General features: G+C 36.9%; 1 protein-coding gene across 1 annotated transcript; it reads right to left on the reverse strand.

Moving 5' to 3' along the window:
- Positions 1 to 1,045: 1,045 nt before the first annotated feature.
- On the reverse strand, positions 1,046 to 11,122 carry LOC117317446 (proprotein convertase subtilisin/kexin type 5-like). Its single transcript, XM_033872257.1, has 3 exons — positions 11,101 to 11,122; positions 4,005 to 7,099; positions 1,046 to 3,025 (listed from the first exon to the last, which is right to left on the reverse strand). Exons 1-3 carry the CDS (start codon positions 11,120 to 11,122, stop codon positions 2,789 to 2,791), a joined length of 3,354 nt encoding a protein of 1,117 aa, XP_033728148.1. The 3' UTR covers positions 1,046 to 2,788.
- Positions 11,123 to 15,777: the final 4,655 nt, after the last annotated feature.

The raw sequence follows: 15,777 nt of genomic DNA on the forward strand, positions 1-15,777 counted from the left end.
GCATTAAACAAATCAACCATTTGTCGATAAATAAGATATTTTCGGAGATAGGCGTAAAATACATATTTTGATACTTTCTTAACTTGATAAAACATATCTTAATAAATTCCAAAAAGAATGCAACGAGACGTACTGTAAATCACTTATATTTCGCGGGTACTTAATTTCGCGAACTCACCTTTGACTTATTCGCGAATACATTATTTCGCGAATTCTGATCTCAAAATGACTTTAAATTCGCGAATGATGTTTACAGGTCGGCGATATTTTCATGTTGGTAGCCATTTTGTTTATGAGAGTCATGAGACGGTACAAGAAAAGTCATGTGATTCAATCATGTGATATCGGTGTCTGGACATACTGAATTGTATTTACCGTACCTGTATACATGCTAAATGGCTTACAAAGGCAGTGTCAGACATTGAACAAAACCCACGGCTCATTAAGAATGCCTGGACGATGACGGGACTACAATAGGTTTTGAGTTAACGTACATTGTAATTAACGTACGTGTGTATACAGTGATACCGATGAACAGTTCTCGGGACAGTCTATTGCGAATGATTTATACTCCAGGCGATTATTTGCTCTGAATGTTTGAATTAAATAACTAATTTGTTTGATTTCAACTTTGTTATGGTAAATATCTTTTCGAGAATCAAGCGATGTGAAGTGCTATATACATGAAACCTTACATAACTTACAACAGCGTGGGTAATAAAGTAGGACGTATTCCGGGTGACCATCCAGGATCCTCGAGACCGTACCTATTGTACTTAAATTAACTACATGTAAAACGTCGTCTAGAAGTTAATTAAGTCCGAGTTCAACCACAATATCAGTGTTCAGTGGCGTTTTTTATGTGTGAAATTTTGGTGTTTTGCGATATAAAAACACACTCTGATATAAGTATATAATCTATCACTCTATTATTACTTTAACGGCAACTAAAGATTACGGTAGATTCAAAATGGACGCCACTTAGTATTTTTGTCATTCTTATACAAATATTCGCGAGGGATTTGAATTCGCATTTGACTCTCCTCGCGAATTAACGCGAAAATAAATCCCACGCGAAATATAAGTGATTTACAGTATTACATTTGATCACAATATCTTTGATAATCCAACAAAACATCAGCCATTTAAAAAATGTTGAAAGTTGACACAAAAACTACCGGTCTACATGCTACATGTTAAACATCATTGAATAATATTGTTAGCATCATATTTTATTAGAGTATAAAGTCAAAATGATAATAGTTCAAAAATAAAAATTATATATCAATAGAAAAATAAACATCATACATACAAATCTTAAAAATTATGACACTGTAGCAATTTTAAACGCCTATCACACTTTCCATAAATAAGCATAAATAATACAGCTATAATGATGTAGTAATGATGCGCGTATAAATGTAGTCCAGTAATAGAGTATTTATTTTAGTTATGCTGTCTTTAAAAAACACGAGAAAACGATTGAATTGATTTAACACAAGTGCCATTGATAGGACAACTTGCAAAATAGTTATTATGGAATCGTATGTTGGTGAAGGTTCTTTCTGTCAGAATCATCCAATTAGGAATATATTTTGTGAAACTAATAACGACGTTTTATAGGTCTTTAATTACCCCTGATGCTGATTAAGCTATTTTTAGAATGAGAACGAAAAACAATGGACAGGACATTATATTTCTTTTTGGATCATGGAAGAATACATTCGTCGTGATGAACCCCTTAAGAAACACTCTATGTGACGGATTGACGATTATTCTAAAGATCGTCTGTATTCCTTCTCATTCACGATTACGCAGGTTTCACTATACTAGATCTTATTTAGAGAATATAACCTAGATTTGCACGGTGGTTGTCGTCGATTTGGTGTAAAACGCTTACCCTTCCGATGTGATATAGTAGTGTAATAAGTAAAATTGATTAATATATAAACTGCCTGACCCTTGTATTTACCTGGCCAAAGTGTTCTTGTACATCAATATGTAATTACCGACCCTTTGACTTTCGTGTGTGCATAGAGTCAAGCTGGCCAATTATTTCCCTATAAGATCATGTAATAGTTTGATGTTTGTTTGTATGTTGTTTGTTTGTTTGTTTGCTTTCGTTTAACGTCATGTTAACAGCCAGTGTCATTTAAGGACGCGCCTGGCTTGATGTAATAGAGTTCAAAAGTTTAAGATGGTACGTGCCAGCAGAATTGGCCTGTTCACATGTATAAAAGGACCAGCTTATATCTGTTAACTTAGTCGACTACCTTTGAGACTCATGGACTACAGTGAGGCTATTCGCCCAGGATAGTACAGATACGTTAATAAAAGTATCAATGATACCAAAAACAGTTCACTATATTATCACGAAATGTTTTGTCTTATTCCACGCATATTACGACAGTGAACTACAGTGAGGACATGCGCACACGGGACATCCGATTTTCTGGAGATGAGATTCGATTATCTATCTCCATGTCACGTGATGCGTTCAAACTAATTAGTGGCATTGTTACAAATATAAGGTATACTGATAGAGCGTATTCACTGAATAATCAAGATCAGTAAACAAATAAATGTATCGAGTTTTCTCAAGATTCTAATCGCTTATTCTTATTAATCAATCCGACTTTTCAAGTTTCTTATAAATTAAATAGTTGTTTGATGTACGCGGTGAAGATCATGGCTCAAGGAGAGACCTTGGATTATTATCAAATGATCAATGTGCCTTGTCCTTTATTGTCTTTGCGTGGGTGTTTTCATCGATATAATTTCCAACTTCTTAGATATTTGTGAATTGGTCAGAAGAGGATGGTGTTTCTTCCATTTCCCTGTGAAACTGTACCATAGGTAAGGAATCGTCTTCCAAAGAAACCTGTCCGAGAACAAAAGGATTATTTCCATTCTCTTGATGATTTTGTTCCGATGACGTGTCGTAGATTTCCTGACTGTCCTCTGATGGACGATTGTCTTCACTGTCTAGTAAAAGGGCTTCGTCAGAATTGCTGATGATTTTGGTCTGAAATGAAATTCAAGTCATCGATTATTTAGGAATGCTAAGAGGGTGTGTAAAAATCATACGAGATAAAGATTCTGCATTTTGCAATTGACAAGATTATTTAGTATCCAGGATGATAAAGATGATTTTTTATCGTTAGGTTTTAAATTATTATTTGATTTTCAGCAGGAGAAGTATTTCGAAACTGCATTTACCAGTCTAGGAAAGGACATAACTTGTTTTTATTCTTTGACCATGTCAGCAAATCTTTGAAGTTATTTAAATATGTTAACACCAAAACAAATGCTTTGCCAATCGAACCCCTGATTCTTAAATTTAAAACATGGGGAAAATTATAATAAAATTATAATGAGGAAAATATTATCTTGATGAGTTTTTTTTCCTTTTTTCCCCTGTCCACTTGATGAGACAATCGAATTGCAAAATCTACTTCTTTGTGCATGAAACATTAGTATTTGTGTGTGCATGAACTTTTTGGTTAAGATTGTAGGTTTTCAGAAATTAATATAAGATCTACAATGCTTCTCCAAATTGCCATGAAGTGGTTTGTAATAAAATTGGAAGAACAAGGTATATGACCTGTCAGCTGTAGTGCCTTCCTATATCTCAAAAAGAATGAAATTTCATATTTAGGTGTATTTTGAGAAGCAGGCATTTTACTTGAATTGTTGTTTGTTTTGCAATGCACCAATACTTACACATGTCTATAATATCTATTCTGGTAATATCTCTTTATCAAATTGGAGGTTTACTTGTGTGTTTATGGAATGAGTGAGGAAAGTTTGATTAATTTTAAAGTTTGCTTATAAATTTACTATACTGACAAAATGGGACAGGCGGACCAAATGATAAAATCCTTGTATTTTGTGTGCTATGAAATTGGTATGAAAAGGAAATGGAGGAATGAATTTTCAAGACTGACACCAAGCTCTGTTCAATTGCTGAGGCAGTAATGTCGTATTACCTTAAATCAACTTACTTGCAGTGAAGGACTCCTACACTTGATAATACTGCAAACACACGCGAGCAAGATGATGCTGATAGCCATTAGAACAAATCCAGCAATCATGGTACCAGCTGTCAGTGATATGCAGTTCTTTTTTGACGCATCAAGGAATGAGTGTGGGGGACATCTGTGTACACATTGGTCATAAAAGATCAGCAGATTCGTCGATTTTTCACATTCTGATTTCAGCATACATGTATTATTGTATATAAGCAACGATCCTGTACATGTTTTAACACAATATGTACTGAAGAGGCGTTCCGTTCTGTATGGATGTGAAGTTGGACAGTGTTTAACACAGGTTTTATTGTCCTCAAGAATTAACTTGTCGTCACTACAAAAGATGACACATTTCTTTCCATCCGTATACTTAGAAGCTGGGCATTTATCATGACATTTTGCATCGTTCGGACGGTTTTCTGTAAATGGGTGTGTCGCTGGGCAGTAATCCACACACCGGTCATTTACATAAAACTTTCTGCATTTGGTAACACAGTTAAAGTTTGCAACAAATTGTCCTTTCACACACGCCTTTCGACATATTTTCCCTTGTGGTGATTGCTCAACATATCTATATTCGCGAGGGCAATACAAGGAATTAATACACTTGGAGTTTATTATTACTTTTTCATCGGAGCAGGAGGAAACACAGGTGTTATTTTCCTGTACAAAGGGACCAATGCACGTATTACTACAGATATTTGCTTTCTGTAGTGGTGACCACAGTTTCAGGGCCTCCGGACACGCTTTTGTACACACGTTATTTACCAGGAACCGCGAATCTGATGGACAGCTCTGAATACATGTGTTGTTTGATATGACATATGGATCTGGACAATCCTTTAGACATTGTTTTGTTCGAGGATGGAAGAATTTGTGTTTAGAATCGCATTTACCCAAACAGGTTTGTCCATTCAAAAACTGCTTCGATACCGGGCACTTCTGTAAACATTGATCTCCAGAAATAAAGTGTGGCTTAGAACATGTCTTCTCGCACCGGAACAGATTTTTCTTGATTGAATATAAAAACCGAAATTTGTGTGTTGTAGGACATTGATGTAAGCAGGAAAGGTTACCACGGAAAGAGACGAACTTTTTCGGACAACCATTGAAACATTTATCATCTAATGAATACGTATTTCCCGGACACTCATTGACGCAGTGACGAATCAAATTCCCGCCTGTTTCTCCATAGTATATAAATCTGTGTGACTGCGGACAACTGTTGAGGCATGAGGAGTTGAATGAGAACATTGGACAGTGGTCAGTACATCGATCATTCAAGGAGGAGGCTTTAACATCTTTGCAGCTATTAACACATTGGAAGAGATATTGGAATCTTCGAGCAGTGAAGTTATATCTGTGTGACAATGGACATTTATCCACACATGTTCCATTGAAATAAATCGTGAAATCAGGACACCTTATAACACACGTACCATTAAATTCCAATCTGTCAGAATAGCTAATGTTACTCCTACAGGTGTTAACACAGTGTCTAGGAGGCCGGGAGAGATGCAATGCATGCGTCGATGGACATTTATATTGGCAGGTTTTGTTGAATAGGAACGGTGCTTGCTTTGGACACGAAATGAAACAAGAACCATTATAGATAACGGAATCAGTAGGACAGGTCGTAACACATTTCTGCTCATAACCAAACCTGCTAACATTGGAACAGTTTTCAACACATGTTTTATTGTATGCGAACAGATTTGATGGGCATGCATAACGGCACGTCATATTATAAAGATAAGGTTTTGGCAACACACATACTTTCAGGCATGCGTTTACTGCGTATGCAAAATTTACGATATTAACTACTTTTGTCCCTCTGTACGGATGGGTTTTTGGACAGTTGTGGATACACGAACCGTTAAAAGCAAACAGCGAAGTAGGACAACGTGTTGAACATTCTCCTTGGAACAAAACGTGTGTATCAGGACATACATCGACACATTTATCATTGAGAATGTTATATCCAGATGGGCAGCTTTCAACACATAGTCCATGGTATGTATATCCAGCATTCGTAGGACAGCGCCTTAGACACGATGTGTCATTATACGCCACGAAATTTGATGGACAAGTCGAAATACACATTTGTTGATGGACAAATTTATGTGATTCCGGACATTGTTGAACGCATCTCCGATCATAGATTTTCATTCCCATTATACATCTGTCAACACATGTTCTTCCATCGATATACGTTCGATCGGGGCAGAAGGGTAGACAAATGGGTTTTTTATAATGAAAAAATCGCCTCGACAGCACATAAACAAATGGCATAGAGTTCGGGCATTGTCGAACACACGACCTATTCGACAGGAAGTCTAACCCTCGAGGACATTGGATATGACATATACTGCCGTTAATATTGGTGAACGCTGGACATCTATCTAAACAAACATGAGTTTTCCATATCATCATCCCGTACTTGTCTTCTGAAAGACAGGAATCGACACAATGTGTATCAGTTCTATACTTGTCTGGAGGGCACGCTTTGACGCATGCATTTCCGGAAAGAACATTCCACTTAGAACAATTTATAACACAATGATTATTTTCAGTGTAAGGATACATTTGAGGACAAGTTGATACACAAGTGTTGTTGAAAATGATAGGATTAAAGTTTGAGCAAGTGTAAACACAGGAAAACTCTTCGCTTAACATACCCTCTGGACAAGTAGTCTCGCATCGGTATTCATCACAAAAAGGTTTCTCCTTAGGACAAAATCCGTTCTGGCAAAGCAAATTTTCTTTGGTGTTGTTACGTTCAGAAGGAGTTGAATTGTTTTTCTTTACACAATAGCCATATACCTCCTCGTAGCCAATAGGACAAAAAGCAAGACACACATTTTGAAACAGAAAAGGTGCAAATCCTGGACATGTCTCCGTGCAATTAGATGAAAACTCAATCTGGAAGGCATTTTCCGGACATTCTGCTAGTGTGTGACCTTTGTAACGGAATAGCGCATTGTCTTTTAAATCACCTGGGTGTTGCTGTGAATATATAAACGTAAAGCAATACTTAATTTTCTTTTCGTTGATCCATTTTCTATTCTCTAGTTAAGAACGTGACAATGAAAAAATAAGAAAGAAACAATTGTTATGTATCCGCCTGATTTTTAATCCTGACAGAAAATATTTCAGAACTCATGTTTACAACACAGAAGTTGTCATATTGAATGGCATTGCCGCTGCAATCTACGTTACCATTATTTGTGCTATTTGCAAATAAACGCACAAACGAGAGACAAATTTCGTTGAAACAGAAAATCTCAATGCTGACATTTTTCCAGGTTGTCTCTGATATTCCAAATGATCTAAATTCGAAAAAAAGTCATTAAACACTTTATGCAGTAATTGGCAGATACATGTATATATGTAATAGGAGTGGGAAAATGCACGGCCAGACCGGGGTTCGAACCCGGGACCTCCGAACACTAGCCGGATGCTCTACCGATTGAGCTACCTGGTCGCCGATGATCGACCCAGTCCAGTTCCGCTACATATACACATGATAATGACATATGTTTTACTTCATTATTCAGTAATGGATAGTACTTGGTGCCCTGAATAGTAATGGTAGTGTAGATTGTATGCATCACTAACGCAGAAAAAACTGTATTAGTATTTCAATATCGGTTTCAAAAATGAAAATATGTTATATACAGGATCATGCAATCTACGTCACAAATCTTTCTATCTACATTATCATAAGAAACTAACTGAGTGGTAGTCCATTTTAAAAAATAATATCAATTCAATGTATATTTCTTGCCGAGTAAAGTTAATTTTGCGAAAGGCAAATATTTTTTTCTATTTCCTCTTAAACGACGTGTACGTACATTACATCAGCAATCATCTTGACTTACAGGAAAGACGTCCAACATGTTTGTAAAAGAATATGACAAACCAGTCATCGCAAAGAATGTAACCAATAAATGAGAAACATATCTTAAATATGGGTTTCCTGATAGATATGGTATAATCAGTATGCAGAATAATGATCGTTCAGTTGTAAACGAGAAGTGGCAAGTTGAGCAGTATTGACATGTAACATTTTTCATGATTTCAACAACAAAACTAACATATGATAAAATTCATGTCACAAAAGCACTATTTCATATGTTAACTCACTTGTAATTCTACAACTCCAAATTGAATATATTCCTTTAAGCTGGTGTTTACTTACCTGTATGAAAGTTGATATATTTTATGTTACGTAATAAAGTAGTTCTGTAAAAAACACTAATTGCGTATTTGATAGTCCCCCCCTATGATTGGTAGAATATTGTTTTATATGTGTATTTCTGTGTATTTTTCTTATTCACGACATTGATTAATTATATGCATTACCCCCGAAAGCAAAATTTAACCAGCTCAAGGTGAAAAGATGAGTTATACTCTCAACTTTAAAATTACACCTTCCTTTAAAATGCCCTCGCAATAGAAAACTCTTGCTATGGAGAACAGCACCAATAACATTTCTCTCAATATGTATACGTCCCACTCTTTGATAATATTGTTCCTTGTAGTGGAATTCAGTTCGACGACTGTAATCCCAACTACAAACGTAATGCAGGTATTCTGTAATGTTTTTCGAAAGAAAATATGCACACATAATGTTTCATATACAGGTGGGTTTTAAAGATAAACAATACACCCTTTAATGATATGTCTATGCACCAATCAGTGTGTACACATACGTGTCGATGACCCTTATAGCACATAAAACACAATATTATATGCGCACCCGGTATTGCGGAGTACAGTACTATATTGAAATTTGTGTATTCACCATGAACGGAGGACTGGCCACAAAAGTAGGCGATAGATAATACAGGTAAGAATATTTTAACTTTGTTTACAAACGATTCTCTATAGTTATATTACTTAATCATTAAGTGTATGCGTGAACTTACCTGTGTAAACATAAACGTTATCATGACAACGATCACTTGGAGTTGGCTTCTATCCATGATCATTACTAGTAGTAGGAAAAGTGGGGTTTCTGGCACAGCACCACCCACTATATATCAATAGTACTGGCTGGAACCACCCCAGGGTGGTTCCAGGGTGGTTCCTTATGTGACGATGACGTCACGGGATTTCCATTTCAGATCTATATTTAGACGGCGGATTGCATGAATAAACAAACATGTTTTGACATGTTGTAACATTCACACAGCCTGCCATGTTACTACATATCAGGAGAAAAAATAAAAATTTCCCTGTACAACCGTTTTATTTCTGTCGTCGAAACAAGTTAATGTCCTGCGTTGTATATACTGAAATCTTACGCTATGCTTATCAACACATACAACTCGAGTCGAAACTAGGTCAAACACTTTCAATGTATATCTAAACGTATAGTAGTAGGGAAAGTGGGGTTTCTGGCACAGCACCGCCCACTATATATTAATAGTACTGGCTGGAACCACCCCAGGGTGGTTCCAGGGTGGTTCCTTATGTGACGATGACGTCACGGGATTTCCATTTCAGATCTATATTTAGACGGCGGATTGCATGAATAAACAAACATGTTTTGACATGTTGTAACATTCACACAGCCTGCCATGTTACTACATATCAGGAGAAAAAATAATAATCTCCCTGTACAACCGTTTTATTTCTGTCGTCGAAACAAGTTAATGTCCTGCGTTGTATATACTGAAATCTTACGCTATGCTTATCAACACATACAACTCGAGTCGAAACTAGGTCAAACACTTTCAATGTATATCTAAACGTATAGTAGTAGGGAAAGTGGGGTTTCTGGCACAGCACCACCCACTATATATCAATAGTACTGGCTGGAACCACCCCAGGGTGGTTCCAGGGTGGTTCCTTATGTGACGATGACGTCACGGGATTTCCATTTCAGATCTATATTTAGACGGCGGATTGCATGAATAAACAAACATGTTTTGACATGTTGTAACATTCACACAGCCTGCCATGTTACTACATATCAGGAGAAAAAATAATAATCTCCCTGTACAACCGTTTTATTTCTGTCGTCGAAACAAGTTAATGTCCTGCGTTGTATATACTGAAATCTTACGCTATGCTTATCAACACATACAACTCGAGTCGAAACTAGGTCAAACACTTTCAATGTATATCTAAACGTATAGTAGTAGGGAAAGTGGGGTTTCTGGCACAGCACCGCCCACTATATATTAATAGTACTGGCTGGAACCACCCCAGGGTGGTTCCAGGGTGGTTCCTTATGTGACGATGACGTCACGGGATTTCCATTTCAGATCTATATTTAGACGGCGGATTGCATGAATAAACAAACATGTTTTGACATGTTGTAACATTCACACAGCCTGCCATGTTACTACATATCAGGAGAAAAAAATAATAATCTCCCTGTACAACCGTTTTATTTCTGTCGTCGAAACAAGTTAATGTCCTGCGTTGTATATACTGAAATCTTACGCTATGCTTATCAACACATACAACTCGAGTCGAAACTAGGTCAAACACTTTCAATGTATATCTAAACGTATAGTATACGTTATATTTCGTTAACAGAGATTAAACAAACGACAGTGTATACGATAACCTATCGTGTATCTGAAATAGCCAACCTTTAATGGCCCAAATGATTATTCCTCCAACGAATATAACAAAATACAAAATGTAGTATATACTGTAGGCCTAGTCCGTATGTTGGACATACGTATGTGTGTGTGTACATGCGTATAAGATTTTAAATTCCTTAGTATACACACATGTGCTAGCCTTGCGGGTTAACACTGGGTCTATAGATAATAGAATAAAAAGACTGGTTTTTTTTTAATATGTACAACATTTTATTTTCCCCGTCGCGATGGAATGAATATAGGTCGGAGAGCCATCCCACATCCATCCTTACAAAGAATACCTACTCTAAAATGGACAACGTGATTTATTTACAACTAATTGAGAGCCATCTATCACCCATATTATGGTACTCAGATGATCTGTGTCGCTTGTACACCTTTTGCCATGATGCATTGCCAGATTGAGTATAAATAGACCTAAAGCCTGAAAACTTGTCATTTCATACCTGGACACCGAAGAGAAGACATCGATATGAAGCACCAGTGTCATATTTGCTGCAGAGAATACATTTGGCCACATGATTTAAAACGCCACGTAAGACAAAAACATATGGAAGTTTGTCATGATGATGAATTCAACAAGCAGCAGCCTTCCTACACAGATGTAATGAAGCAGTCAGACGATTTGGTATTAGCCCAGCAGCAGCAGCAGCGGAAGCCATCTTATATAGACGTTATGGAGCAGTCTGTAGATGATGTATTACCTCAGCAGCAGCAGGATTTTGTTTTTGAACACCCCTTTACTGCAAATGTATCGGGGCCTACTTCTTGTGGAAAGACTTACTTTGTCAAGTTACTGCTACAAAACTGCTTGACCAAAATAAAACCAGCTCCACAGCGAATAATATGGCTGTACAAACGATGGCAACCTCTCTATGATGTCATTAAGGCAACCGTAATACCAAAGGTAGAATTTCTCCAAGGGATACCGCTGGATATAGAACAGGACTCCTTCTTAAATCCACGAATAAGGAACCTTATCATCTTGGATGATTTGATGTCGACATCGAGCAAGGACCCTCGTATAAACGAATTGTTTACGGAAGGTAGTCACCACAGAAACCTGTCTGTCATTGCCATCAATCAGAATCTCTACTATAATAAAGACCCAACGCAGAGAAGAAATTGTCACTATTTGGTTTTGTTCAATAACCCTATCGATAAACAACAGACTTTAGCCAGACAGATGTATCCCGAAAACACCTCATGAGATACTTCAAAGATGCCACCCAAAAGCCATATGGATATCTTCTCGTCGATTTGAAGCCATCAACATCAGAGGCATTACGCATGCGCGGTGTTATTTTTTCTATGCAGTCTGTAAAAGGACAGAAAGATCAAACTAAGGCTCATTTTCAGGCTGACACTCCAACCAAGCAGACGTATTCCAAGCAGCAGCAGCAGCAAACTCTAGACGATACACATCTTCAACAAGAAGATATGCCTGCCTGTGACGATTGTGGTATCATGTTCCAAGACATGCACGATTTACAGAGACACTTGAAAACCTGGTGTCCAGAAAACGATTCTAGGAAAAGAAAACGAGAATCCATAGATGAAGAAGAGGAACCGAAATCCAAAAGATGGATCCCATTTGAAGAAATAGAATCCGAAGATGATACTATCGAAAGTGAAGAAAATGAAGTTTTTAATTCCTTGATGAATGAAGCAGAGTCTTTGAATGAGGATAAATGGAATCAAAAGTATGAGAAATACGTAAACGAGGGCATGTCTGATGACGAAGCACAAACAAAAGCAAACGAGAAGATGGAATCTGAAGTTATGAAGCAATTTTCACCACAATTATAAATCCATTATCCAGTACATTCTTCAGCTACGAAATGGTATGATCCACGAAAAGATCATGGAAGATGTCACTGAATTCATAGACGATGGATATGGAGATAGTAAAGCGATCAAGATGGCACTTAAAAAGAATCGTCATGTTTTAGAAGAGTTGTGGGACGATGACTCCGAAGATGATGGATCAGACGATGACTCTGAAGTTGATAAATCGGATGATGACTCCGAAGTAGTGTAAATAAATCACGTTGTCCATTTTAGAGTAGGTATTATTTGTAAGGATGGATGTGGGATGGCTCTCCGACCTATATTCATTCCATCGCGACGGGGAAAATTAAAAAAAAATGTACATATTTAAAAAAAAAAAAAAAAAAAAAATCCCCATTATTCATAGACCCAGCGTTAACCCGCAAGGCTAACACACCGGATGTGTATATACTAGGGAATTTAAAATCTTATACGCATGTACACACACACACATACGTATGTCCAACATACGGACTAGGCCTACAGTATATACGACATTTTGTATTTTGTTATATTCGTTGGAGGAATAATCATTTGGACCATTAAAGGTTGGTTATTTCAGATACACGATAGGTTATCGTAAATACTGTCGTTTGTTTAATCTCTGTTAACGAAATATAACGTATACTATACGTTTATATATACATTGAAAGTGTTTGACCTAGTTTCGACTCGAGTTGTATGTGTTGATAAGCATAGCGTAAGATTTCAGTATATACAACGCAGGACATTAACTTGTTTCGACGACAGAAATAAAACGGTTGTACAGGGAGATTATTGTTTTTTCTCCTGATATGTAGTAACATGGCAGGCTGTGTGAATGTTACAACATGTCAAAACATGTTTGTTTATTCATGCAATCCGCCGTCTAAATATAGATCTGAAATGGAAATCCCGTGACGTCATCGTCACATAAGGAACCACCCTGGAACCACCCTGGGGTGGTTCCAGCCAGTACTATTAATATATAGTGGGTGGTGCTGTGCCAGAAACCCCACTTTCCCTACTATTATTACTGGTTATTACGACGATTAAGGCACATGTTAAGCCAATGTCTGACTACTGCCTGCAGTTCAAGTCAGTCAAGTGAATCAGAGAGATCTAAAGGCAGATTATTTATATAACGACCAGAGTTCTACAAGTCATTTAAATACTTGTAACCGCGGCTTGCTCATATGGCAAATTCCCTGATGTGGTTTACGAGTTCTTCAATCTGTACAAATATATCAAACACACGTCGACACAGACAGGCAGTTCAGACGTATTAAACTGCTTTCAGTTGGAAGTAGTGGGCTGATGAATGCCAACTTGACAAAGGAAAATTTAATGAAGAGCGATCTTCATGTTGAATTTGCCTTTGTCCAGTTAGCATTCATCAGCCCATAACTTCCAAATGAAAGCAGTTCAATGCTTATATTTACATTTGACAACGATTTTTAAAGACTATATCCAGGAATTTTGCTCCGATGATGAACGAACATATTATTATCGTCAAAGACGGAACAGCCTTTTCAACAGCCATATTTCGTTATCGCCTACGTGACAATTATGACGTCACTATAATAATGAAGTCATAATAAAGATTTGGAAGTTATGGACTCGTAACCTTCAAGTGGGCTTGGTAAAGTTATATAGTGAGGCTGCAGTGTAACTGTAAATATATAATCATGATACTGTAAACGCTAATCGCTACAGTTATCACTGAGCGGCACACAGTGACGTAACTCATGAAATCATAGAACATTATGAGGAAACGCAGATCGAATGTAACCCGACAACATGAAATAAAACTAATTCAAAATATCTCAACACTCTGAAACATCAACTACGGCAACGTTTTAATATATACATGTAACATGTTAAAACGCAAGATTTACACAAAAAGTATATTATTCCATGCCCCGCTTTGTCAGCATAGTAAGTTTTAAGCCAACTCCAATACTCACCAAAATTTCGGTATTTTTCCCAAAAAGCACCAAAAATAAATAGATAACCACTTGATAGTATTGAAGCACCCATATGCGTTATAGACACGAGTAAATATTGATGCATTGTAAAACAAAAAATCAAACTTAGCGACACAGTTCATTCTCAAAATTTATCGAAATATGACATGCTTACCCCAAAAATCACTCTTTCTGTAAAGTAAGAAAAAATGCAGGATACGTTATAAATTTTATTCCAATTGGTCTCTAAACTGATTTGCAAGCCAATTCGAGAAATAATCACCATTTATTATCGATTTCTCAAAAACTAAGGTTTTCAAGACAAAATTTACAGTGAAAAATTAAAATTTACGTAATGTGTAGGTTGTGTTGAGATATTGATACTGTAATACAACTATATTCCAGATTTGGCTGTAATAAAGTTGATATTTTTTGAGAACTTTATGTCCAGTTTCCCAGCACCCCTAATTTCCAGAGTCACAGGATAATGAAATTCCGGATAATATTCATTAAACGAATGTTGTGTTGAGATGTCCATTATGTGATCTAACTTTAAGTAGTTTCATTTGCTTTAAGTTAGAATTAATACTTTTCGAGCAACGAGTCTAAAACAAACAAAAATAATTGAAGGAGTTATTGCTCTGTAAAAGGGAGCTGAAACAACATAAAACTAGCGAGTGAGAACACGTTATTGTAAAGCTTCATACCAAACCGTTTCTAATTAAAGAACAGTATTAGCCGATGTTAGTCTTTGTGTAAACATATTTGCTGCCTGACCACCTGTTTTATTTAGAATATGAATTGTACAAAGGCAAACCGAAATGCGAAATAGATAACCAGGTGGTAGAATGGGCAGACATAAACGTATAACCCCATGTCTTGTTATCCTTTTCCAAGGGTCTCTATATATGGAAATCTATATTTGCGTTCATATTTGCTCTCGTTTTTATCGATTTTGAGTTAGAATTATTTTATGTTATAATGTCAGTAATATCTGTTTTTTTGTTTTGTTTTTTTAGGTCATCTGACCCGAAGGGTCAGGATGACCTATAGTCATCATGTTTCGTCCGTCGTCGTGCGCCGTGCGCCGTCCGCCGTGCGTAAACTTTTCACATTTCAAACTTCTTCTCAAGTTCCACCAGTGGGATTGAGCTGAAACTTGCCTGAAATGATGCTGGAATGGTCCTGACCAAGTGTTGTTATTTTTCGGGTCAGTCTGAAATCCAAGATGGCCACCATGGCCGCCATTTTGAAAACACATTTGAAACTTCTTCTCAAGTTCCAATGGTGAGATTGAGCTGAAACTTGCCTGAAATGATCCTGGGATGGTCCTGAGAAAGTGTTGTT

The sequence above is a fragment of the Pecten maximus genome, chromosome 19 (assembly GCF_902652985.1).
Source record: "Pecten maximus chromosome 19, xPecMax1.1, whole genome shotgun sequence".
Classification (NCBI taxonomy): domain Eukaryota; kingdom Metazoa; phylum Mollusca; class Bivalvia; order Pectinida; family Pectinidae; genus Pecten; species Pecten maximus.

Excerpts from the sequence above, each read along its gene's own strand:
- LOC117317446 (XM_033872257.1), bottom strand. The coding sequence starts at position 11,122 with ATGTCTTCTCTTCGGTGTCCAG. Across the intron at positions 7,100-11,100 it reads GTCTTCTCTTCGGTGTCCAG|AGAATAGAAAATGGATCAAC; the intron begins GTATGAAATGAC and ends GTTCTTAACTAG. Across the intron at positions 3,026-4,004 it reads GTAGGAGTCCTTCACTGCAA|ACCAAAATCATCAGCAATTC; the intron begins GTAAGTTGATTT and ends ATTTCATTTCAG.